We start from the raw sequence: 25708 nt of genomic DNA, 5'->3' as shown, positions 1-25708 counted from the left end.
ACTGCCTGCGGCCTGGTCCGAAGCTTTCCCTCTGGCCCATCCTGCCCATGCAGAAACAGGAAATGAGGAGGCAGGATGGGCCGGAGGGAAAAGTTGGGAGCAGGCTGCAGGCAGCATATGTGAAACGCTGCTTCTGCAGGGGACCAACAGAAGATCACCTTTACGGTAGATTGGCTGGAGGAAGAACAGTGCATTGCAGACAAACGAGCAGAACTGAAGGGGTCACCAGTTGAAGATATGGTTCTCTCAGTGAGTTCCAGCAGCCATGAGAAGAACTTTTGGGCAGTTGATGAGATGTCCGGCGCTGTTCCAAACAGTGCTCTAAAAACAGCACCGGAACAGCGAGGGGCTATACTGCCCCTATGATCAGAGCTAATAGGGAAAGAGAATGGGACTTGACATACCGTCTTTCTGTGGTTTTTGCAACTACATTTAAAGCGGTTTACAAAGTATATAGTGGTACTTATTTGTACCTGGGGCAACAGAGGGTTAAGTGACTTGCCCAGAGTCACAAGGAGCTGCAGTGGGAAGCATGAAAACATAGACATGCTATTAGCTCTGATCATAGGGGAAAAGTGCGAGAGGATTGTGCCTGAGCATGTGCTCAACCACAATCCTCCCGCACTAGTATGACAGGTCCAGGCTGTCACAAGCCTGGACCTGTCAAATGAGGAGATAGCGGTCCATGGGACCACAAGACCTCCGCCACCTGTGGCCTAGTGCCACCCCAAGCCCCCCCCCCCCCCAGACAGTGACACAGGAATGGAGGTCCGTCCCCTCCAACACCCAAAAAAGAATCCCAGATGGCCCAAGTGGGCTGCCACCCCAACCCTTATCCTCCCTGGTGATCTAGCGGAGCCTTTCCCCCTCCTTCTGATGGAGGAGGGAGTAGCACACTCCATTCTCATCTAGAGCCACCTTCAAAAGGGCAGGGTACCGCCATTTTGAAGGCAGCGCTGGATGAGAAGGGAGTGTGCTACTCCCTCTTCCATTGGAGAGGTACAGGGGGAGGGGAGGGCTCCACTATACCACCAGGGAGGATGGGGTGGCAGCCCATTTGGACCACCAGGGATTGTTTTTTGGGTGTTGGGGGGTTAAGGGGGCTGGAGATCTACCGGACCTCCAGCCCACCCATGCCCTCGTGTCAGGTGGGGGGTTCGGGGGACCGGAGGGTCCACTGGACCTCCAGCTCCAGTGTCGCTATCTGGAGGGGAGGCTTGGGGTTGCGTCTGTTGGGGAGATGGGGGGCCTACTAGCATGCAGATGCATGCTGGATATGGCTCCCAATTCCTTCCCAATGCTCTGTAAACCCTAACGCCAGCTCCAAGCTGGCATTGGGTTTACAGCAGTAGCAGCGCGCTAATTTGGCGTGCTGCCTGCTAAGCATTTGGGAGGAATAATAGTGTTTAGAGCTGGCGAGTGCATTGTTTTTTATGGTGGCTCTGCCATATAAACTTCATCTTACCACAACATCACATTGTATTTGTTCACACCGGTACAATGTAAGTCACATTGAGCCTGCAAATAGGTGGAAAAATGTGGGATACAAATGTAACAAATAAATAAATAAAATTGTTACACGCGTACGCTGGCTCTGATCCTGGGATGCAAGCAAATGTGGGCGCTAATGGCTTCTATCACCCACATTTGCTTTTGACCATCTGGGCACTAGTGTAGCTCATCACCAAGTTTGTGTCACTGCTCATGGGAGTGGAGGGGAGTGGAGGGAGGGAGGGAGGGAGAAGCGCTGGACAATGGGAGGGGGGAAGGAAGGGAAGAGAGAGATAATGGAGTGATGTTTGATATGGGGGTGTGATGGAGGATTATTATCATTCCTTTAAGGGAAACGAAGGAGGGATTTGATATATCACCTTTCTGTGGTTATAATCAAAGCGGTTTACGTATTATATACAGGTACTTATTTTGTATCTGGGGCAATGGAGGGTTAAGTGACTTGCCCAGAGTTACAGGGAGCTGCAGTGGGAAATAAATAAATAAATACATAAATAAAATACTTTTAATTGTGCGACTAATCGTGATAACATTTTTTAATCACACAATTATGATTAAAATTTTTAATCGAAACGCAGCCCTCTTTTTATAAATAAAATAAAGCAATAAATTTGTATTCTTGAGAAGAAAAAGATGAGAAAACAACGCTAGAATACAGCAAATACTTATTTTTAAAGAGCGAAAGCTTCACCTTCCATTCGTTTATTAGAGTGGAAGAAATGGAACTCAGGAACTGAGAGGACTGCTGCAGGTGGGAAGGGCTACCCATGCTCAGAACTCTGAACAGAAATTCTAAGTTGTGGTAGAGTTCAGTCCTTGTGCTGTCAGCTGACGTCATCCGCTGTGTACCTGACTCATTCCTGCTTGTTGACAGAAAATTAGTTACTTCCTGTAACTGACAAATCCATAATAATAAAGCTAGTTATTCTAAGACTTATCTGTTTCCTTGCGATTTCTGAGGAGAGAGGCATGAAGACAGAAACAGATTTGGGATTTACATCCATCTATGAAAAATCAGAACTACAAAACTTGTAACCCACTTATCAGACCTGCCAAGTCTTGCACTTTCAACAGGAGACTCCTGCTTTCACGGGTCATCTCTCACACTTCCTTAGGGGACGAAGAACTCCCCGTGAGCAGCCTCCCCTTCCACCAGCAGCAGGACCAGTCTTGCAATAAGAAATGCAAAATCTCACAGCTCATATTTCGAGACTGGTTCTGTGGCAGCAGGAGATGATGTTTTATGATGGCGCCTCCTGCTGCCCGAGGGGGAAGCAGCATGTTGGTGCATGGCTGAGGTCTGTCAGAGGGTGGAGCCAGAAGGTGGAGTGGGCAAAGCTGGGGTATGTTAACGCATAGACCTTCTGCTTTCTTAATCAGGCAGCTAAATTAAGCAAAGATGTTTCTCCTTTGATAATTCAGGAATCAAATTATGCACTTTTCCGACAATCGCTTAAGATATTTATTTAGGATCTATGGAATAAGGTGAATGTATTAGGCTTGATGATTAATTTTTTGTTGCTGTATTTCCTGGAATGTCCATTCTCTTTGTACGTTATCTGCATTGAACTGTAAGATATTGCAAGGCTATAAGAACATAGTGTTATGTTATATTACGTTAAGTTATGGGTGGAGTTGGGCAGAGCTAGTGGCATGGCTTAAAATCTCCTAAAATTTGGCCCCTTTGGCAGCTCTGACGTTTTGTACTGCTCTGTCAACACCTGTACAAACTGTACATCTGAATAATCACTAGGCTGCTCAGTGCCAGTAAATATCACGGAGCCTCACACACACCTTCTGCACCTGTCCCGGGCCATAAAACCCTGCAGCAGGCTAAAAGCGTCTGATAAGAATACTTGGCAAACATCAGTTAATGTTTTCAGATGCTTGAAAAATGTTCCCAACTTCCATCAAATATCTGATACATTTAAAGTGGAACTGGTTGAGTGGAAGGTGACAGAGGGTAATGGTAAACGGAGCTCATTCTGAGGAAAAGGTTGTTACTAGTGGTGTGGCACAAGGTTCAGTTCTTGGGCTGGTTCTTTTAAACCTTTTTTTTTAAGTGATATTGAAGGGCTATCTGGTAAGGTTTGCCTCTTTGCAGATATCAAAATCTGTAATAGGGTAGACACCCCTGATGGTGTGGATAACATGAGGAAGGACTTAGCGAAGCTAGAGCAATGGTATGGAATTTGGCAGCTATGACTTAATAAAGTGGTCCCCAAACCTGGTCCTGGAGGTACCCAGCCAGTCAGGTTTTCAGGATATCAACACTGAATATTCATGAGACATATCTGCATGCACTGCGTCTACTGCATGCATATCTCTCATCAATATTCACTGTGGATATCCAGAAAACCTGACTGGCTGGAGTGCCTACAGGACCAGGTTTGGGGACCACTGATTTAATGCTAAAAAATGCAGGGTCATGCATTTGGGCTGCAAAAACCCGAGGGAACAGTACAGTTTAGGGGTGAAGAATTTTTGTGTACGAAATAGTAGCTGGGCTTGGATGTGATTGTATATGATCTAATCTATTTAAGCTAATCTTGCACTTAATATACTGCTAAATTTCTCAAATGATGATCTTAAGGTGGCCAAACAGGTAGAAAAGGCAATGGCAAAAGCTAGAAGGATGCCTGGGTGCACAGGGAGAGGAATGGCTAGTTGGAAAAAAGAGGTGATGATGCCCCTTTATAAGACTCTGGTGACACCTCATTTAGAATATTGTGTACAAGTCTGGAGACCACACCTTCAAAAAGATATAAACAGGATGGAGTCAGTCCAGAGGGCGGCTACTAAAATGGTCAGTGGTCTTGGTCATAGAGCGTATGGGGATAGACTTACAATACGTAAGGTGGGAGAGGGGAGATATATTAGAGACATTTAAATACCTATGTGGCATAATTGCAAAGGAATTAAGTACAAAACCTATTATGGATCCAACTTCTCCTTCTTAGGCAGCCAACTCTGGAATGCCCTCCCCAGACCTATCCGATCAATCTGTGACTATCTACCCTTCTGGAAAGTACTAAAAACCCATCTATTCAAGCAAGCCTATCCAAATAACCCAGACTAATCTCATGAACCTATCTACCCAACACGTACCCAGGAGACAATGACATTGATCCAGACTATTTCTCCCACTTTACACCCTTCTCCACTGCCTATCTCTACCTACTTATCTCTTTTATTATTCTGTTATACTTAACTTTTACTTTCTCTACCAATATTCTGTATTCCCTATTACTATGTAAGCCGCATTGAACCTGCTTTGAGTGGGAAAGTGCGGGATGCAAATGTAATAATAAATAAATAAATAAATAATATACAAGAGGCAAGTTTCTTTCAATTGAAAGGAAGCTCTGGAATGAGGGGGCATAGGATGAAGGTGAAAGGGGATAGACTCAGAAGTAAGCTGAGGAAATACTTCTTCACAGAAAGGGTGGTGAATTCGTGGAAAGGCCTCCTGGTGGAAGTGGTGAAGATGAAAACAGTATCCGAATTCAAGAGAACTTGGGACAAGTACATAGGATCTGTAGGGAATGATAGGGAGAGTAGAGGGCATGGATGGGCAGCCTGGCTAGGCCATATGGTTTTTATCTGCCTACATTTTTCTTTGTTTTAACTGAGCTAAGAGTATAATGCAGCAGAGAAAGTTGGCAGAATATCAGCTATGGGGATAGGAAGTGGTTTATTTATTTATTTTTTTGCTGTTTTTAATCCACTGATAATACTCAAAATAATATTGTCCTTGCACTGCTTACTAAATTCATTCATGCAAAAATAGTCCAATGTTTAGTTAAAGGGTGGAGAAACTGTTTTATTTATTTTTATATTGCTATCACTGATGAAAGGAAACAAGTTTTCTCTTTGAACAAGATTTATAAATATACTCCTTTCTTTCTAATGCTGCATCCAGAAGAAAACGTAAATATATAGAGGGTAATTCTACAAGTGGATGCTCACTATAGGTGCCGGTACTCTCTCTTTCACTCTAAAGGAGTGAAAGGGAGAATAGATGGCATGGATGGGCAGACTGGAGAGGTCATATGGTCTTTATTTGACTTCATTTTTCTTCTTTCTTTCTATTTTATAAAGAAAATGTACTCACGTACTTGTGCACGTCACCCATGCTCTGACTGAACTCCATCCATGCACACACCTACCTGTAAATTACATATTATCAAACCTTACTTTTCCACTAGGCAGTATTCTATAAGAGGTCATTCATTTAGGTAAGCAGCCCTATCTGCGCATAAATGACTAGAATATCCCAATTTATGTGCCTTCCTGTCCCCTAAAAATAGGCCTCTTATGAAAATATCCCTAACTGCTTCAACGTTTTATGAAAAAGTACAAAAGAACACAATGGTGGTCCAGGAGAGGAGGAAGAAACCAACGAAGTAGCCTTTGATAGGGGTCATCATAGTCTTCAATGCAAACTTAACAGAACACAGATCCACATGCAATCTCCTTATTTTGTGGACTGTGTATGACCCCTGACGAAGGCTACTGCCGAAACTTGGCTAAGTAGGGTCGTCCTTCATTAAAAAGATTATTTGTGAACCCTTGGTTGCGTCCTCCTTTCCTGGACCACCTCTGCTGTTTTTTTGGACCTTTTGCTGAGCTTTTCCTTGTTTTCAACGTTTTATGAAACAAGAGGCTAAAAAAAGGGATGACAACGATTCTTACCAACCTTGCTGGAAAATGTGAGATTCTAAAAGGAAAAGAGAGCTTAAATCCAGGGATATTTTCTCACAGGGCAAACTACTGCTGCTTTCAAGAAACCATAGACATTAGTAGTGGGAGGTTAGTGATCACCGGCCATCTTCCGACACAAATCAGGAGATTGCTGGCAATCTCCTGAACCCGGCCAAATCGGTATAATCGAAAGCCGATTTTGGCCGGCGCCAACTGCTTTGCGTTGCGGAGCTGGCGAAACATCAAGGGGGCGTGTCGGTAGGGTAGTGAAGGCAGGACGGGGGCGGGATGGGGGCTTGCTCACGAGATGGCTGGCTTCGCCTGATAATGGGGAAAAAAAAGCCAGGCTTGACAAGCATTTCACCGGCTTAACTTGGTCCCTTTTTTGACCACCTTTAAATCTAGATTGAAAGCCCACCTCTTTAACATTGCTTTTGACTTGTAACCACTTGTAACCTCTCACTTCTACCTACCCTCCTCTCCTCTTTCCTCTACACATTAATTGATTTGCTTGTTTTATTATTTTTTTGTCTATTAGATTGTAAGCTCTTTGAGCAGGGACTGTCTTTCTTCTATGTTTGTGCAGCGCTGCGTACGCTTTGTAGCGCTATATAAATGCTAAATAGTAGTAGTAGTAGTAGAGAAGTAAGAATTAAAGTAGCCTATTTTCCATTCGTGAGCACTTTGGCCATATGCGTGGATCTAAAAACAATATCCTTGGGAGAATCCTCATTTCCCCTGTGACTTCTGACATGTATGGAATATCTGGTGTTGACCACACACGAAACACAAAAGTTACATACACACAGATGCCCAGTAATCCCAGACACATACACCCTTTTTGGAATGTAGCCTGCTTTTTTTTTCACTATTTTGCTCCCATTACATTACATTTTTATTTTTCAACGGTTTTTATTGATGACAAGTCATAAAACACAATTTCTCCACTGTACATCAATTCCAAAGCAATCGTACATTACACATGGCTGGATCATAGCAAAAAATAAATAATATTATTGACAGTCCTCAAACTTTTATAATTTTAACCCCCCCCCCTTCTCCCCGTGTTTATTCTCTTTATATTTGAATCTCTTTACTAAAGTTTCCACAATATAAGGTAGGTGCAATGACATTTCAAATGAAAGCCTATTACAGAAGGCATAAGACAATTCAAAATAGTACCCCACCAAGGGCAAAGGGTCTTGTGTCTGATAGCCCTTCGCCGAAAGTCCCTTCCTCTGTTAAGGATCCTTTTATATACACTCAGTGTATCTGATCCATTCTTACATTCCCTGCACCCATTGGGCTGTAAGTTCCTTTTTGCCTCATTCCCCCCCCCCCCCCTCTCCACCCTGTCCTTCCTCCCAGACCCTTCCCACCACCCTCACCTCCCCCACTCTCCATCTAATGAACAAAGCTAAACTGGGAGTATCTTCAAGAGCCTTGAACCGATCTCAACAGCACTTAACAGGTGTTAATGAGCAAGCTTCTCCCCCTAGGGCTCAACATTCGTATGTACGGGGCCCAAACCTGGAGGAATTGCTTTTTACGTTTGGCTGACACTTTGGAGTCTCGGGCCTCCCACGAGGCCAGAAGATGTACTTGATTCCTCCAATGCCAGTATGCTGGTGCCTCCTTGGAGGTCCAATACTGAATAATACATTTGCGAGCCACCAAACTCAGTTTTCTACATAAAAGAGCTGCAGGCGCCTTTAAAGGGGCAAAAGCCCTAGGTTGGTCTAACAAGAATTGCTTTTCGGTTCCCCGGATTTTATTACCCAACCTTATCAAAAAAACACGGACTCGCTGCCAAAATGCCCTCACCTTTGGGTATTGCCATACAGCGTGGTAAAACGAACCTGGACCCCCATCATATTTGGAACAATTGGCACTCTCCGACCCCAACATATGAGCCAGCTGTGCTTTAGTCATGTATCCCCATAGGATCACCCTATATCCGCATTCTCTCAGTCTTTCATCCGTAACTAACTGTCGGATCCCCCTCAGTGTTGCCCCCACGTCCCAGGACGCTAATGAGAAACCCAGATCTTGTTCCCATTTAAGTTTAATGCCCTCATATTGTTTTGAAGATCTGCCTCGGACCAGGGCCCCACATAGGTCAGAGATCACGTGTCTCTCTGCCGCCAATTTATCAAGAAACCCCCATATCTTTTCTCCCAACCGCCCTCCCAAGGCCTCGTGTTCCAACGTCTGCATATAGTGTTTAATTTGTATGTATGCAAACCTATTCCCTCATTCGGACCCTATCCTGTCCTGCAAGGCCTCGTATGATAGCAATGCTCCATTCTCCTGCAACAGGTGTTCTAACCTCGTGATGCCTTGCCGTCCCCAGTTCCTAAATATCGGATTATCCATTCCAACTTCAAAAATTGCATTGCCCACGATCGGAATTTGGTCGGAGACATTCGGATGTCCCCCCAATTGTCCAACCCACCACTGCCAAGTCGCTCGAAGGGGGTGAAGCAACATGCTGTGTTTGAAGCAAGGAGGTATCTTGTTGCGTGACAGATGAAATAGGGCAATCATATCATGTGGAGCAAAAAAGGCCCGTTCGAATAATGTAGGCGTGTAGTATTGTGTTGTGTGAAGCCAGTCCCTCATATGCCTAAGCAGGCATGCTTGATTGTATAAAAATAGGTCCGGGAAGCCTATGCCACCCTGTCTCCATCCTCCTATTAACAAGTCCTGCCTTAATCTTGCTCTCTTTCCGGCCCAACAGAACTGGCAGCACAATCGATTTACACGTTTCAGATCTCTCTTCAACAAGCGGATGGGCAGTGTCTGTAAGGCATACAACCAGCACAGGAAAATCACCATCTGAATCAGGTGAAGCCGCCCCATTAAGGACAATGGCAATCCCTTCCAGAATTCTAATTTTTGTCTAGTATAATCTAAGAGAACCTTAACATTTAATTGGTGTAAATCCGAGGTGTCCATTGTAAGCCTAATCCCAAGATATTTAAAGGACTGTTGTGCCCACCGTAAAGGAAAATCATCTCCCCATTCCTCTCTACTTGCTACCGGGGAAGCCAAGGCCTCGGACTTGTCCAGGTTAATCCTAAAACCTGCATAGTCACCGTACTCTTGAAATGTCTCTAACAGCGTTTTTAACGACTCTTTCGGGGACATAAGGTGTACCAAAAGATCGTTCGCAAATGCTGCGATCTTAAATGTTTGTGTGCCGAGGCTCACTCCTTGTATCAAAGGATTCTCCATAATATCTCTAACAAGTGGGTCAAGCACCAAAACAAAAAGAAGTGGGGACAAGGGGCAGCCTTGTCGGGTCCCTTTCTTGATTTGGAAGCTTGATGATTCCACTCCATTAACCCACATCGTTGCACTACGGTTGGCATAAAGAGCCTGGATCGCCTCTACAAACCTACCTGAGAAACCATATCCTTCTAGTGTGTCAAAGAGGAATGACCAGTGCACATTGTCAAAAGCTTTTTCCGCGTCAAAGCTGATTAGCAGTGACGCCAGGTCATTATGTGATCCATATTCTAAGGATGTTAAAATGGCCCTCAGGTTTTTACTTATGGCCCGGCCTCCCACAAAGCCCACCTGGCTTTCATGTATTAAACAGGGCAGCAGTCGTGCCAATCGGTTGGCCAGAATTTTTCCAACAACTTGGTGTCGTAATTCAACAAGGATATGGGTCGGTACGATGCCGGTTCCATTGGGTCCCTCCATGGTTTTAGCAACACTATTATTTGCGCCCTATTTAATTCGGGTGGCACTGCATTTGATTCTATCATCTGGTTTAGGAACTTTGTTAAATCTGGTATAATGCCTGCTCCCATCAATTTGTAAAATTCGGCCCGCATACCATCTGGTCCTGGGGCCTTCAGCAATGGGCTCCGGGCTATTACCAGGGTCACTTCCTCCTCTGTAAGCGGCTGATTAAGACGTTTCCGCTCTCGTTGTGTGAGCTTAGGGAGATTAAGGTTATTTAGATACATCTGATTAGCAAGACCTGCATCTTCTGGGGGGGCATATAAGTCTTTATAAAAAGCCTGAAAGGTGTTGCAGATATCTACATTACATTTTTAGAGAGTTATTTTGCCCCCAGATATTCTGGACTCCATATGTATAATTTCTTTCAAACATCCCATTGGATTGTAAAGAATAAAACTGAAAATGGTTGAGAATCCCAAGTGCAGATGGATTGTTTTTTTAATAGATGAAATGGCAACTGTGAACTCCAAAGCGATAAGAGAAAAAGGTGTGAAGATAGTGATGAGGACCATAAAAAGGTACCTGGGAATATATGAACCACCATATTAGATCAGACCAAAGCTCCATCAAGCCCAGGAACCCATTTCCAGTAGTGGCCAATCCAGGTGCCAAGTATCCACAAAGTAGCAAGATTCCATTCTACTTACCCTCGGGGATAAGCAATGGCTTTCTCCAGGCCCACCTTAATAGCAGTCTGTTGACTTTTTCTCCAGGAACTTGTCCAAACCTTTTTTCAAATTCAATGACCCTAACTGCTTTTGGGGAGGAACAATAGCCTAATGGTTAGAGCAGTGGGCCAGGAACTGGAAGCTCCAGGGTCAAATTGATGGCATCTCCTTGTGGCTTTGGGCAAGATGCTTAACCCTCTATGCCTCAAAAGAAGAAGGCAATGGCAAACCACTCCTGTATCATTTCTAAGAAAACCACAAGGGGTGGTCCCTCATTGGGTGGTCACCAGGAGTCAACTGTTACTTGAGGGCACATATGGATCGGGAACTGCTTTTACCACATCTTCTAGCAGCGATTTCTAAACCTTAACTATGTTTTGAGTGCAAAAAATATTTTCTCCCATTTATTTTAAATGTAACTTCATGGCACAAAACCCTTTTCTTTGTACATTTTTGGAAAGTGCATCTATCATATCTCCCCTCAGCCATATCTTCTCCAAGCAGAAGAGCCCTAAACTCTTATGCCTTTCCTCATAGGAGAACTGTTCCAACCCCTTTATCATTTTTTGCCCTATTCTGTACCTTTTCTAATTCTACTATATCTTTTATGAGAATTGCACACAATACCCAAGGTGCGTTAAGCAATACACTGCCACACACTGTGCAGAGGGCCCCCTGTTTAATAAGCCGTGCTAGCGGATGCCATGCGCTAATGACAACACAGCCTATTCACTTTGAAAGGGCTGTGTCGGCAGTAAACAGGGGGTTAATGTGGACACAGCATCATGTAGCTCTTATGTTAGGCTCCTAAATTTGTGCCCTATTTTCAGTCAAAACTTCATCTTAATTTAGGTACTCACAAATTATGCTTATAAACTGACGCTTGCAATTCATTTACCTAGATTTATGAGTCTAATTTATGAGCTTAGTGCTGAAACTCAGCGCTAACATTAAATCTGCCTATTTCCACCCACTTTTTATGTTCCTAAATTTAGTTTAGTGAAATTTTGAATAAAAACTTAAGAACTCAGCCCTAGTAAAAGAGGAACAGGAACTTGAAGAGAAGGCTTCGGGGGCAGACCGAAGGCAGCGTGTATACATTGCTACCGCTGCCAGGAGCACAGAAAGGCTGAAGAAGACTGCTGCCTGCGCCGGAGGGAGGGAGGAAGAAAGGAGGTAGACAGACATGCTCGTCTCCATCCGCTTCGCTTCCCTGCCCTCTCTGTCTGCGTCCCGCCTTCCTCTGATGTCATTTCCTTTAGGGCGGGATGCTGAGAGGGCAGGGAAGCGAAGCGGACGGACAGACGAGCGTGCCTGCTTGTTTTTTTTTTTTTTACTACTGGCACCAGTCATCATCGTTGTCGTTTGGAGGGGCATTGCCCCCCCTCGTCCCCCCCCCAGTCTATGCCCATGCTCCTTAGGAAGGAAATCGCGTGCAAATGAGTTAACAGCGAGCAGTTCATTTGCATGCGATTTCCTTTATGCATGCCTGTTCCTTTCCGAATCACTAAGGGATCGATAAGGGAAGGGCTTTTTCCGTTCAGTTAGTGCATCAGTTAGTCCACTGCAGTGCCCCCTAGGGTACCCAGTTGGTGTCCTGGCATGTCAGGAGGACCAGTGCACTACGAATGCTGGCTCCTCCCATGACCAAATGAGTTGGATTTGGTTGTTTATGAGATGGGCGTCCTCGGTTTCCATTATTGCCGAAAATTGGGGACAACCATCTCTAAGGTCGACTTAAATATTGAGATTTGGGCGTCTCTGACCGTATTATCGAAACGAAAGATGGCCGCCCATCTTGTTTCAATAATACGGGTTTCTCCGCCCCTTCGCCGGGACGTCCTGCGAAGATGCCCTCAGGAAAACTTGGGTGCCCCGTTCGATTATGCCCCTCTATGAGTCCACTAGGGATAGAGAAAGTACCTGCATATAATACATGTAAACCACTTTGATTGTACCACAAAAAAGCAGTATATCAAATTCCATTACCCTTAACCCCTTAGGTGTATGTTTCTGTGTCTGTGGTGGAGATACTCTCATACAAATGGAGTTTCCTTTTGAAAATTTGAGCTGGGTGGAGAAGTGCATTGGTACAAATGTACCTGTGTGCAGGAAATTTACATAGCTAACTATTAAGTTACCTAGGCAGTTGCCTCCATTCTGTCTATACCCTTTTGCAAGCATCAAAGATATTCTCTTTTGATTATTCCGTTTGTGAAGATTTTCATATACAAAATTTTGTAAATGTATACATCAGATACATTGCCCATAAATCTTACTTTTTGGGGCAGTCTAACCTTGGCATCTCTAGCTTCTAGCAGAAGCAATAGAGGGTGAGAATGACTTGTCCAACTTCCCTGGTTCTCAGCTCACTGCTCCAGAGAGCTGCCAATTTACCCAGTTTCGGGGGCGGGGGGGGTTGGCCGATCCTGTTTTTAAACTTACATCCCAATTCAATGTGCTATTTGTGGTTCCTGATTCTACCCACTGAAATGAGTGCTACAGGACCCATAATACACCAGGATAGAGTTACCAGAAATCCAGAATTCGTCCAAAATCTCCCTCTTGGATCTGGGTAACTTGCAGCTCTCCAACTCTGTTAAGCCCTTGCTTGCCTAAGGCCCAATATTGTGTTAATCTGGCCCTGCCTGTTCTTTATTTATTTATTTATTTGTTACATTTGCATCCCACTTTTTCCCACCTATTTGTAGGCTCAATGTGGCTTACATAGTACCGGAGAGGCCTTTGCAGGCTCCGGTGTGAACAAATACAGGGTGATGTTGTGGTGTTATGCTGGCCATCTTCCAATCTTCAGGTGCTGTGGATGATTTTAATGATAGTTTACAGTTTACCGCAATTTCATTTTTGAGTTCTGTCAGCATCTAGTCCAGGTGATTGGCTGCTCTTTAAATCTGTTGATCTGACATATTACATCTTCCAGATTCAGTGAGATTTGTTTCAGTTCCTCTACAATTTCTTTGACCCCCTTCTATGAGGCCTCTGCTTGCAAGATGCACTATCTTTGATGGGCAGGGATCAAGGGAGCAGGTCTAAGGCCTTTCAGAATTTTGTCAAGACCCTCCTTACATAATGGGTTAAAAGTGTGTGGGACATCCCAGCTACGATGTCATCTAGAACTAGGGATATCCTGGATTATCTGCAAGAAGAACTGTTCCAGCAACTAATTACAGAATTTAGATGGGAGGGACGATACGGGACCTGATGTGAAGATGGTTCATTCGTGCAGATTCTAGACTTCAGGAAAACTAACTTTGCTAAGATGGAGGAATGCTTAAAGGAGTCATTAGTTGGATGATCATGTTTCCCCCTCCCCACCGCTACAAAAATTTCACCGGCTTCCCATTGTACAACGTATTATCTTTAAGTTGCTCACTCTTACCTTTAAAGCACATAGAGTAGGTCTTCCAGATTATCTTGACACAGTGACCATTCCTTACTCTCCTGCTTGTCTGCCTCACTCTATTAATGATCACAGATTGGTTCTCCCTAACCCTAAATCAGCTCAGTTAGAATTCACTCGTCACCATGCTTTCTTTTTTGCTGCTCCATTCTTTTGGAATTCCCTCCCTCTTCCCCTATGGGCTGAACAGTCGTTTAAGAACTTCAAGATGGCTTTTTAAAGAGGCTTTTTCATTAGAATAACTTACCCCTCCCCTCCTGTTTGCAAAGCCGTGCTAGTGGCTGCCATGTGGCAATGTCGATACAGACCATTCAAACTGAATGGGCTGTATTGGCATTAGCAGACTGTAGCTGCTAGCCTGGCTCAGTAAACAGGAGGGTTAGTCATTTAGGAGTTTGCATAATTTGTCACTATTCCCTACCTGCCTTCCCTTTCTTTCCATGCACTTCCAACTTCTGGTTCCCTTCCTTTCCATCCCCCTCTGGAGCCCTCTTTTCCTCTTTGGCTATCTCTGTCTTGTTGTGAGTGACCTGGTATGTTTACTTTACCCTCTTTCCTACTGAATTTTGCAGTTCTATTCTACACTGTTATTTTTATGTTTTTATTGGATTGTAAACCGCTCAGTTCTGTGAGTCAACTTGGGCGGTATGGCAAGTTTTAATGAACTATAAACTATAACTATAATTAGAAGAGCAGAGGGAAGAAGATACTGTGAGAGCAACAAACATACTTGATCACTATAGTTTTCAAAAGAAGGTAAGAGAAAAAAAAGGTTAGAATTAAAAAGTTACAAGAGATCAAAGACAGAGAACTATAAACAACAATATATGGCAAAACTAAGAGAAAGGACATACAACCGAAAATGAAAGTGAGGTGGAACTCAAGTGAATTTCAGAAGATTGCATCTGCAAGGACTTAGTGAAACTAAAATTAGATAAAGTGATGGGGCTGGACAGGATTGCAATCTAACTTTTTCAATTCTTCTTTAAAGTTAGGAGTAGTTCTAGAGGACTGTAGACAGGTGGATGTGGTTTCTCTTCATAAAAGTAAGGAGGAGGCTGGGACCTACAGACTGGTTAGTAGAGTATAGGGAGCAAAGTTCTGTTTACAAAAGAAGAGCAGGACCTGGGAGTGATTGTACCTGATGATCTCAAACAGGGGCATTTTCGAAAGAGAAGGACGCCCATCTTCCGACACAAATCGGGAGATGGGCGTCCTTCTCTCAGGGTCGCCCAAATCGGCATAATCGAAAGCCGATTTTGGGCGTCTTCAACTGCTTTCCGTCGTGGGGCCGACCAAAGTTCACGGGGGCGTGTTGGCAGCGTACCGAAGGCAGGCCTGGGTCGTGCTTAAGAGATGGGCGTCCTCAGCCGATAATGGAAAAAAGAAGGGCGTCCCTGACGAGCATTTGGTCGACTTTACTTGGTCAATTTTTTTCACAACCAAGTCTCGAAAAGGTGCCCGAACTGACCAGATGACCACCGAAGGAAATCGGGGATGACCTCCCCTTACTCCCCCAGTGGTCACCAACCCCCTCCCATCCAAAAAAAAAAATTAAAAAACATTTTTTGCCAGCCTAAAATGTCATACCCAGCTCCATCACAGCAGTATGCAGGTCCCTGGAGCAGTTTTTAGTGGGTGCAGTGTACTTCAGGCAGGCGGACCCAGGCCCATCCCCCCCTACCTGTTACACTTGTGGTGGTAAATGTGAGCCCTCCAAAACCCACTGTATCCACATCTAGGTGCCCCCCCTTCATCCCTAAGGGCTATGGTAGTGTTGTACAGTTGTGGGGAGTGGAATTTGGGGGGTTCAAAACACAAGGTAAGGGAACTATGCACCTGGGAGCAATTTGTGAAGTCCACTGCAGTGTCCCCTAGGGTGCCCGGTTGGTGTCCTGGCATGTCAGGGGGACCAGTGCACTACAAATGCTGGCTCCTTCCACGACCAAATGCCTTGGATTTGGTCGTTTTTGAGATGGGCATCCTAGGTTTCCATTATTGGTGAAAACCGAGGTCGCCCATCTCTAAGGTCGCCCATCTCTTAGGTTGACCTAAATGCTGAGATTTGGGCGTCCCCGACCGTATTATCAAAACGAAAGAAGGACGCCCATCTTGTTTCCATAATACGGGATGCCCCGTCCCTTTACGGGGACGTCCTCAGAGATGGGCGCCCTTAAAGATGGTCATCCCCATTCGAAAATGCCCCTCCACATGTTGAAACAGGTAAATAAGGTGATGTGATAAACCTAAAAGATGCTTGGGTGCTTAGTGAGAGGAATGGCCAGCAGAAAAAAGGAGATGATAAGACTCTGATGAAATTGCATTTGAAGTATTGAGTGCAGTTCTGCAGGTTGCAGCTTTGAAAATCACAGTTTTTACATGCAGCTGAATAGGCTACAGCTCGGTGTATGAACACAGTGTGTGAAATAATAAAAGTTATAGAAGGGTTTGGATAATATCATTATGATGTTGAGCGTATCGAACGAATGAATTCAACTCAATGTTTCCTTATGGGCAGAGGATCTATAATATGGTGGTTTAGTTTGATTCTAAGCAATGAAGAGAAGACACTGTTTCCTGATGCAGCTCACGGAACAAAATTTAACATCAAGTCAGGAAGCACACGGCATGCTAATAAGCATTATAATTCACTGATGTTTTTATTTACATTGAAAAGTGATTAAATAGTGAGCAATATAATTTGGGGTGTTCATGAGACTAGTGATTACAATTCAGAACTTAGGTCACTGCATAACTCATAGTAATATGGAAACAACATTGTAATGTGGCTTGTTCTGAAGATCCATTTATTTTATCTGTGCTGATTTGAGTTAGAGAGTCACTTCTCTTATAACAGCAAGACTGGACTTCTCTTGCAGTATTAGCACCTTTTTCCACTGCTTGAAGGTTACTTTGATTGCTCAAGGTTCATTAGGATATCAGGCTGACCAATACACAAGAGAAAGATACTTGGAGGGGCATAATGGAACAGAAACGCCTATCTCCATGGGCGTTAATCTCCGAGAACGGGTCCGTGAAGGGGCGGGGCGGATCGTATTTTTTAAAAGAAAAAGACGCCCATGTTTTATTCGTCAAGGTGTGAGCTGGGCGATTTTGCTTTTCAGCGATAATGGAAAATGAAATCGCCCAGCTCAAAAACGAATAAATCCAAGGCATTTGTTCGTGGGAGGGGCCAGGATTCATAGTGCACTGGTCCCCCTCACATGGCAGGACACCAACCGGGCACCCTAGGGGGCACTTTTACAAAAAACAAATAAAAGGTAAAAGAGCTCCCAGGTGCATAGCACCCTTCCCTTGGGTGTTGAGCCCCCCAAATCCCCCTCAAAACCCACTGCCCACAAGTCTACATCATTACTATAGCCCTAAGAGGTGAAGGGGGGCACCTACATGTGGGTACAGTGGGTTTGGGGGGGGTTGGACGACTAATAGCATTAAGCAGCACAATTGTAACAGGTAGGGGGGGGGATGGGCCTGGGTCCACCTGCCTGACGTCCACTGCACCCCCTAACAACTGCTCCAGGGACCTGCATACTGCTGCTTGGGAGGAGGGTATGACATTTGAGGGTGAAAGTAAAAAGTTGTGAAACATCATTTGTTGTGGTGGGAGGGGGTTAGTGACCACTGGGGGAGTCAGGGGAGGTCATCCCCGACTCCCTCTGGGGGTCATCTGGTAATTTAGGGCACTTTTGGGGGCCTTATTCGTAAAAAAACAGGGTCCAGGAAAAGTGTCCTAAATTCTAGCTCAAAACTGTTCCATTATCGGCGAAGGGCGCCCATCTCTGTTCGCCCGATAACCACGCCCCAGTTCCTCCTTCGACACGCCTTCGACACGCCCCCGTCCACTTTGTCCGCATCCGCGACGGAGTGCAGTTGAAAGCGACCCAAATTCGGCTTTTGATTATACCGCGTTATTCGTTTTTGTGAGATAAACGCCCATCTCCCGATTTAGGTCGGAACTTGGGCGTTATTCTCGTTCGATTATAAGCAGGTTGGCTTCTCAGGTAGGCCCAAAGCAGAAGATGAGACAGTTCATGCTAAAAAGAGGGCCGGGAAGGTGGAGATTGAAGACGATGGAGTACAAGGGCAGGTTATTGAGATCTTTTGGGAAAGAGTATTACATGATGGTTTTTTGACAAAAAGACATTAAAAAGAGAAATGAAATGTGATTAGTGAATAATCAATGAAGGTAAAACACAGAAGCCCTTTCACAAAGCAGCTGTAAGCCCATCATAGGCTTACCGCGTAGCAATCTGAACTACTGCCAGCCCAATGTGGGCACCGATGGTAGTTCCACCCCCAGCATGAGGCATTTCCAGCGCTAGCAGAAATATTTGAAAAATATCTGCACAGGGAGTTACCCGGCAGTAATCAGGTAGCACCTCAGTGGGTGGCGGTAACTGCCCCCCTCCGCATGGCCATGTGGTAAGTGCATTCTTACCACCTGGTCATTTCTTTTTTTCGGCCTTTTTACCCACTGCGGTAAAAATGGCCACAGTGTGCAGCAAAATCGGCCGCTGCCACTAGTGCAGGGCCCCTTTTACCACAGCTTAGTAAAAGGGCCCCTTAAGTATAGTCTACAAGCAAGAAGGAGTGGGAGCTGCTAATTATGTAGTCCTTGTACATATACGGAAGAATTGAGAGATCAGTAAAAGCAGAGCTGTCACAAGATGGAAAGGAAGTTGGTAGCAGGCACATCTATACTACAAAGAAGCAGACAAACATTGAATCTGAAGTACTGGGATGTGGAGAAACACATGCTGACTGCATTACAACATTTATGACAAACTCTGCCATGATTAATGTCTTCTGTAGGTATTTGCCCTTTAACATATCCCAAAGTTTCTCTAATGAGATTAACATGTTAATAAATGATTCAAAATAACAGATTTTGAGAGATAAGAACCACTTTGCCCTCCCAGCCTGCCTGGTCATCTCTGTCTATATGACTCTAGTTTTGCTTATAATTCTTCCTTGCTCTTATGATTGCTGGATGTCCTAAGCAGATCTCATACCTATCAGCTGTATAAACAGGAGATTTTCCTTATCCTTTATGCTATTAGCTGAAAAGTGCTGTCAAGCTGTCCTACCCACCCAGGCTGGGAAACCTGTCATCTCCTCAAATGGTTTCTGAGATAAGGTTGCCAACTGGATCCAGATTCACCCGACAAGATTAATCCAGTCCTGGGTTTACCCCACTACATGCAGGGGCTTGTAGCCTTGCCTTTCTTGTTTAAAAACGGCTTGTCTGCGTGTATGAAGCCGTCTTTGGCATGCGCACAGCAGGCACGCATAATGCTTGGGTGCTCTGCACTAGCTTCCCCTCCTTAGGAAGGAAATCGTGTGCAAATGAGTTAACAGCGAGCAGCCCCCCATTACCTCTCCGCTCTCATCTCTCCCTACATTCCTCCCCGTGAACTCCGCTCGCTTGCCAAATCTCTCTTGTCGTCCTCCCTCTCCTCCACTGCTAACTCCAGGCTTCGCTCCTTTTCTCTCGCGGCACCTTATGCCTGGAATAGACTTCCTGGACCTATACGACTAGTTCCATCTCTACCTGTTTTCAAATCTATGCTGAAAACCCACCTTTTCACTGCTGCTTTTAGCTCCTTGCCACAATTGCCCTCCCCTTGTCCCTTCCTCCCTTCTCACCCATTACTTTCCTCACCCGTAACTGTGTTGTTTGTCTGTATTACTTAGATTGTAAGCTCTTTTGAGCAGGGACTGTCTCTTTGTATCAGGTGTTCAGCGCTGCGTGCATCTGGTAGCGCTATACAAATGCTAATAATAATAATAATCAGGTATACATATGATGTATCACTTCATACCATATGTAATGACTTTATCTTATTGGGCAGACTGGATGGACCATACAGGTCTTTATCTGCCATCATCTACTATGTTATGTTACTATGTAAATAAGGTTGTAGACGGCTATTATACACGCAGCTTGTAATTTTAAGGAATGCTATTTTTTGGCTTTCGTGTTGTATTCTGTTTACCATTTTTGAAAATGTATTAATAAAGATATGTGTGTACTTACTGAAGAGCGCATGACCGGAATATTGTCATCTGCGTGTGTATGAGTTCATGTACAGATGTAAATGACTAGAATACCGGCATTTACAAGCTGGCTCCTTATGGAATTACCTCCAATATTCCCACCTCACTTTCCCTTGCAGCAGACATCACAAACAGGTTAAACCAGCCCAAAGAACGAGAAGACCCGGATGTGACACAAAACTAAAATGGGACCGAACTCAACTTTGAGGGTTGTACGTTTGTAATAGCCACTCAAAAATGTAATTGCTTTCGCTGCACAGATCATTCCAAACACTTTTGCAGGAAATTTCTGCAACAAGAAGTTTACTTACAGTGCTGGATGAGTAATTTTGAAAAGAATTTCTGTGGGCAAAACATTCCTTTACCCATAGGGTTTTTATAATTTACCCATTTGAGAAGTACGTATAGACATGACTGGGAGGAGTCTGTATTTACACACATAGGGCTTGATTTTATTACAGGGCATCTATCTGAAAAGTACAAATACTTAGCTACACAGATACCTATTCGCAGTATAGTGCGATAGTAAGTTAGTAGTAATTAGTTACAGTAGTTAAGTACTTTGTAATCAATAGTTAACATTCACTATCCCAGTAAGTGTAATTACTTTTTTGAAGAGTAACTAGCACAACATGACGTGACCTGACAGAGGATGTGGTTGGCATGAGTTGGTCAAACCTCCTTGAAATAAGCATAAAGAGATTAAGTTATGCAATATTCACATTGGGGTTGTGTATAAGATGGATATTTTACCTCTTCATGTACCATAAGGCTTTTACCAAAGTATTCTTGGATGTGGTATCGGTAAAGGAAAAGCAATTAGTTTCCTAAATGAGTAACTAATTACTTTAAACTGAGAAGTAACTAGTAACTGTAATTAATTACTTCTGAAGAATAACTAACACAACACTACCTATATGTCGTATAAAACCGACTCCTGAGCACAGCCCCAATAACTCACAAAGGCCGAAACACAGATTTACACTTGCTGCAGTGAAGGCTTTACGTGTGAACAAAGCTGTAGAAAATAAAGTTGAAAATTCGATTTTGCATTCCTAAACTAACCCTGAAAACCTATGTACCTGAAAAGGCAGGTGTGAATGTCAGCATACAGTTTTCCTGAGGTAATTTTCAAAACAGAAGTGTGAACTTACTTTTCATTCTGAAAATCCAGCACAATGAAAAGGATGTGCACACTTTTCACCCGTATGCGCACTCATACATTTATCTCCCTAACTGAAAATTTTCCCATCTCTGACTTTCCATTGTTTCTCATATTTTCGCAGCTCAGAATGTTTGCTTGTTCTTACCTGGGTAAAAACACACTTTCAACCACGTAGAAATCTTGCATAAGAACATCTCTGTCTGGCTTGGAAGTGAGGTTGCCCACTGTGTAACCTATTCCCAATTGAATAGTACCTTTAATAGCAGATGACGCAGTCTGTAAAGCAAGCGGAAAAAAACCAATATATTTCAGTGTCAATTCTCTACAAACAATGTATTGTTTCTTATTCTAAGCCTGCTCTGTGTAGAACAATCATTGACATCAGTACTTTTCAGCAGGGTTGAAATTTCAGATGAAAGGTACTAGTTCCAGCTTTAACCTTCCTAAGCTGAAAAGAGAATCAAGGTTGCCCTTTAATTAGTTTTTAGGCAGCAATGATCTTCATGGCATAACCACCCTGGTCACAAACAGGTTTACTTATAAATTCTATGCTGTAAAAAAGAACATAAGGCCTGATTTCTCAAAGGGTTTTTCAGTTCTGTGTCAGCAGGAGAATCCTTGGATAAACCAAGGCCATGTTGTTATAAGAAAAAACGATGCATCATTTTCTTTCAAAGTAAATGCGCTGTACTGGAATGTAAAACATCAATTTCAACAGGGTCAATTCCAAATGCAATGATGTGGGTGAAAAGCACTATAACAGAGCAATTTTCAACCAGCCTGCTTAGGTGCAAAGTCTGCAGGTACCTTGTGCCTAATTATTAAAAGGAAAGTGTATGCATACTTTCCTTTTGAAAGTTGCCCATGGGTTTGCCCTTTCTTTTCTCCTGGGTGTGTATAAATCTTTTAACTGTTTAATATGTTTGAAAAAATACCAAATTCTCTGGATATATTTTTGCTGGAAAACAGCATGCACAAATTTGAAAATCCACAAGATGTGCTCTCCTTTCCACTCTTGCCTCAAACAGATTCCTGAGGAATGCTTCCCCCCCCCCCCCAAAAAAAATATCTGGTTAAAAGCATGCATACTAATTATTCCTGGGAGAACACTGCATAAAATTTTGAAAATTCAAAGCACAATATTTTAAAATTCTTCAAATTTCTGCATTGTTTTTTTTGTAGAATTTTTGCACAGAATTTCCCATCAATAGGCCTGAAATTTCCTCCTGCCTTTTCCCTCCTCAAGCTCCAGCTTCCTAAGTTCCATCTCTCACTCCAACTACAGTTCTCTCTCCCTCCAACTCCCAGCACAACCCCTAATTCTGCCCCCCAAATCTCCCACATGCAATACCCCCACATCTCATTCTCCTTCTCCCAAAGCAAACACTCCCACCTCGCATTCTTCTCTCCTCTCCCTAGCTATCATGCTATCTCTTCCATCCTCCCCATGGCTGACCTTCATGCTTGATTCCCCCCCACACACCAGTGGAACAGTCTCAGCTTGTTCAGCCCCCACCCCCTCCCCATGGCACAATTTCAGCTTTCATATCTCATAAGTACATAAGTATTGCCATACTGGGAAAGACCAAAGGTCCATCGAGCCCAGCATCCTGTTTCCAACAATGGCCAATCCAGGTCACAAATACCCGGCAAGATCCCAAAAATGTACAAAACATTTTATACTGCTTATCCCAGAAATAGTGGATTTTCCCCAAGTCCAGTTAATAACGATCTATGGACTTTTCCTTTAGGAAGCCGTCCAAACTTTTTATAAACTCCGCTAAGCTAACCGCCTTCAGCACATTCTCTGATAACGAATTCCAGAGTTTAATTACACGTTGAGTGAAGAAACATTTTCTCCGATTCGTTTTAAATTTACTACATTGTAGCTTCATCGCATGCCCCCTAGTCCTAGTATTTTTGGGAAGCGTGAACAGACGCTTCACATCTACCCGTTCAACTCCACTCATTATTTTATAGACCTCTATCATATCTCCCCTCAGCCGCCTTTTCTCCAAGCTGAATCGCCCTAGCCACTTTAGCCTTTCCTCATAGGGAAGTTGTCCCATCCCCTTTATCATTTTCGTCGACCTTCTCTGCACCTTTTCTAATTCCACTATATCTTTTTTGAGATGCGGCGACCAGAATTGAACACAATATTCGAGGTGCGGTCACACCATGGAGCGATACAAAGGCATCCTCATTTTTGTTTTCCATTCCTTTCCTAATAATACCTAACATTCTATTTGCTTTCTTAGCCACAGCAGCACACTGAGCAGAAGGTTTCAAAGTATCATCAACGACGACACCTAGATCCCTTTTCTTGGTCCATGACTCCTAATGTGGAACCTTGCAGGATGTAGCTATAATTCGGGTTCCTCTTTCCCACATGCATCACTTTGCACTTGCTCACATTAAACGTCATCTGCCATTTAGACGCCCAGTCTTCCAGTCTCGTAAGGTCCTCTTGTAATTTTTCACAATCCTCCCGCGATTTAACGACTTTGAATAACTTTGTGTCATCAGCAAATTTAATTACCTCACTAGTTACTCCCATCTCTAGGTCACTTATAAATATGTTAAAAAGCAGTGGTCCCAGCACAGAGCCCTGGGGAACCTCACTAACTACCCTTCTCCATTGAGAATCTCCCCACAAAACTCTATGGTATAGTCTCACCTTGCTCTCCAGGTAAGCCTCCCCAGTTGCAAATGCAACCATCTTCACTTGCCTGCCCATCTGTTTTACTCCCTCTCTCCTGCCACCATGCAGCTCCTTTCTTCCCTCCTGGTGCCTCCTCCACTGGGCTGCCATACAAAAATTATAGTAAAGACAAGTAAGAGCATGGTTCTGCATGCCTCTACTTCCTCTGGTGCCCCCCCCCCCATCTGAGAGAGGAAGTTGATATCTGAGGGGGTGGGACTGCCAGAGGAAGTAGTGGCACTCAGAGTTGCAGTCCCACGCGTCTTTACTATAGCTTTAGTATGGCAGCCTGGTAGAGGTGTCACCAGGAGGGAGGAAAGATGCTGCATGGTGGCGGATGGATAGGGGAGAGAGGAGAGCTAAGAGAAATAAATGGGAAAATACTGGATAGAATGGGAGAGAAATGCAGAGGCAATACTGGATGAGGAAGGGAATGTTGGCCTGGAGAGCGAGAGAGAGAGGGGCAATACTGGATGAGGGAGAGGGGAGAGAGACAGAAAATGCTGGACTGATGGGAAGAGAGTGAAAGACAAGTGCAATACTGCATAGGAGAAGAAGGAAGAGAGAGAGAGGGAGACACGGCAAAGCTAGACAGTGGGAGAGAGAGGAGGAGATGGGGCAATAATGGATGGAATGAGAGGGGAGGAAAGAGAGCGAGAATAACAATGCTGGGAGGTGAAGAGAGTCCATTTTAAATGTTACTAAATAAAAAGAAAAATGGAAAATAAGAAGATACCTTTCTTTTGAATAGCTTATGGGGGCCAAAATCTTGCTTAGGTCACGTCAGTATACCATAACAGCAGAGAAGAAGGTTTCAGCCTCCGAAAACTAGTCAAAAAATGTATTAATTTAGTCCAACGAAAGGTATCACCTTATTTTCCATTTTGTTAATTTTTAATGTGGTGATTGAAATATGTCAGTTTTTGAAATTTACTAGCTACAGTGGGGGAAATAAGTATTTGATCCCTTGCTGATTTTGTAAGTTTGCCCACTGACAAAGACATGAGCAGCCCATAATTGAAGGGTAGGTTATTGGTAACAGTGAGAGATAGCACATCACAAATTAAATCCGGAAAATCACATTGTGGAAAGTATATGAATTTATTTGCATTCTGCAGAGGGAAATAAGTATTTAATCCCTCTGGCAAACAAGACCTAATACTTGGTGGCAAAACCCTTGTTGGCAAGCACAGCGGTCAGACGTCTTCTGTAGTTGATGATGAGGTTTGCACACATGTCAGGAGGAATTTTGGTCCACTCCTCTTTGCAGATCATCTCTAAATCATTAAGAGTTCTGGGCTGTCGCTTGGCAACTCGCATCTTCAGCTCCCTCCATAAGTTTTCAATGGGATTAAGGTCTGGTGACTGGCTAGGCCACTCCATGACCCTAATGTGCTTCTTCCTGAGCCACTCCTTTGTTGCCTTGGCTGTATGTTTTGGGTCATTGTCGTGCTGGAAGACCCAGCCACGACCCATTTTTAAGGCCCTGGCGGAGGGAAGGAGGTTGTCACTCAGAATTGTTCGGTACATGGCCCCATCCATTCTCCCATTGATGCGGTGAAGTAGTCCTGTGCCCTTAGCAGAGAAACACCCCCAAAACATAACATTTCCACCTCCATGCTTGACAGTGGGGACGGTGTTCTTTGGGTCATAGGCAGCATTTCTCTTCCTCCAAACACGGCGAGTTGAGTTCATGCCAAAGA

The 25708-nt window shown here is 44.0% G+C and overlaps 1 protein-coding gene across 6 annotated transcripts in view; it reads right to left on the bottom strand.

Annotated features, from left to right (window-relative positions):
* Positions 1-25708, bottom strand: part of PIP5K1B (phosphatidylinositol-4-phosphate 5-kinase type 1 beta) — a 435282-nt gene that overhangs the window by 139456 nt on the left and 270118 nt on the right. For 5 of the 6 annotated variants that reach the window (XM_030193839.1, XM_030193840.1, XM_030193837.1 and 2 more), the window contains one exon: positions 21450-21580. In XM_030193839.1, the coding sequence (XP_030049699.1) occupies positions 21450-21580 (131 nt within the window). Of the gene's footprint in view, positions 1-5630; positions 5682-21449; positions 21581-25708 lie in introns of those variants that run through there. The other variant, XM_030193843.1, reaches the window with a different exon arrangement.

Source organism: Microcaecilia unicolor, chromosome 2 (assembly GCF_901765095.1).
Source record: "Microcaecilia unicolor chromosome 2, aMicUni1.1, whole genome shotgun sequence".
In the NCBI taxonomy this organism is placed as follows: domain Eukaryota; kingdom Metazoa; phylum Chordata; class Amphibia; order Gymnophiona; family Siphonopidae; genus Microcaecilia; species Microcaecilia unicolor.
The sequence above is the reverse complement of the archived record's forward strand: the minus strand, read 5'-3'. Positions and strand labels throughout refer to the sequence as shown.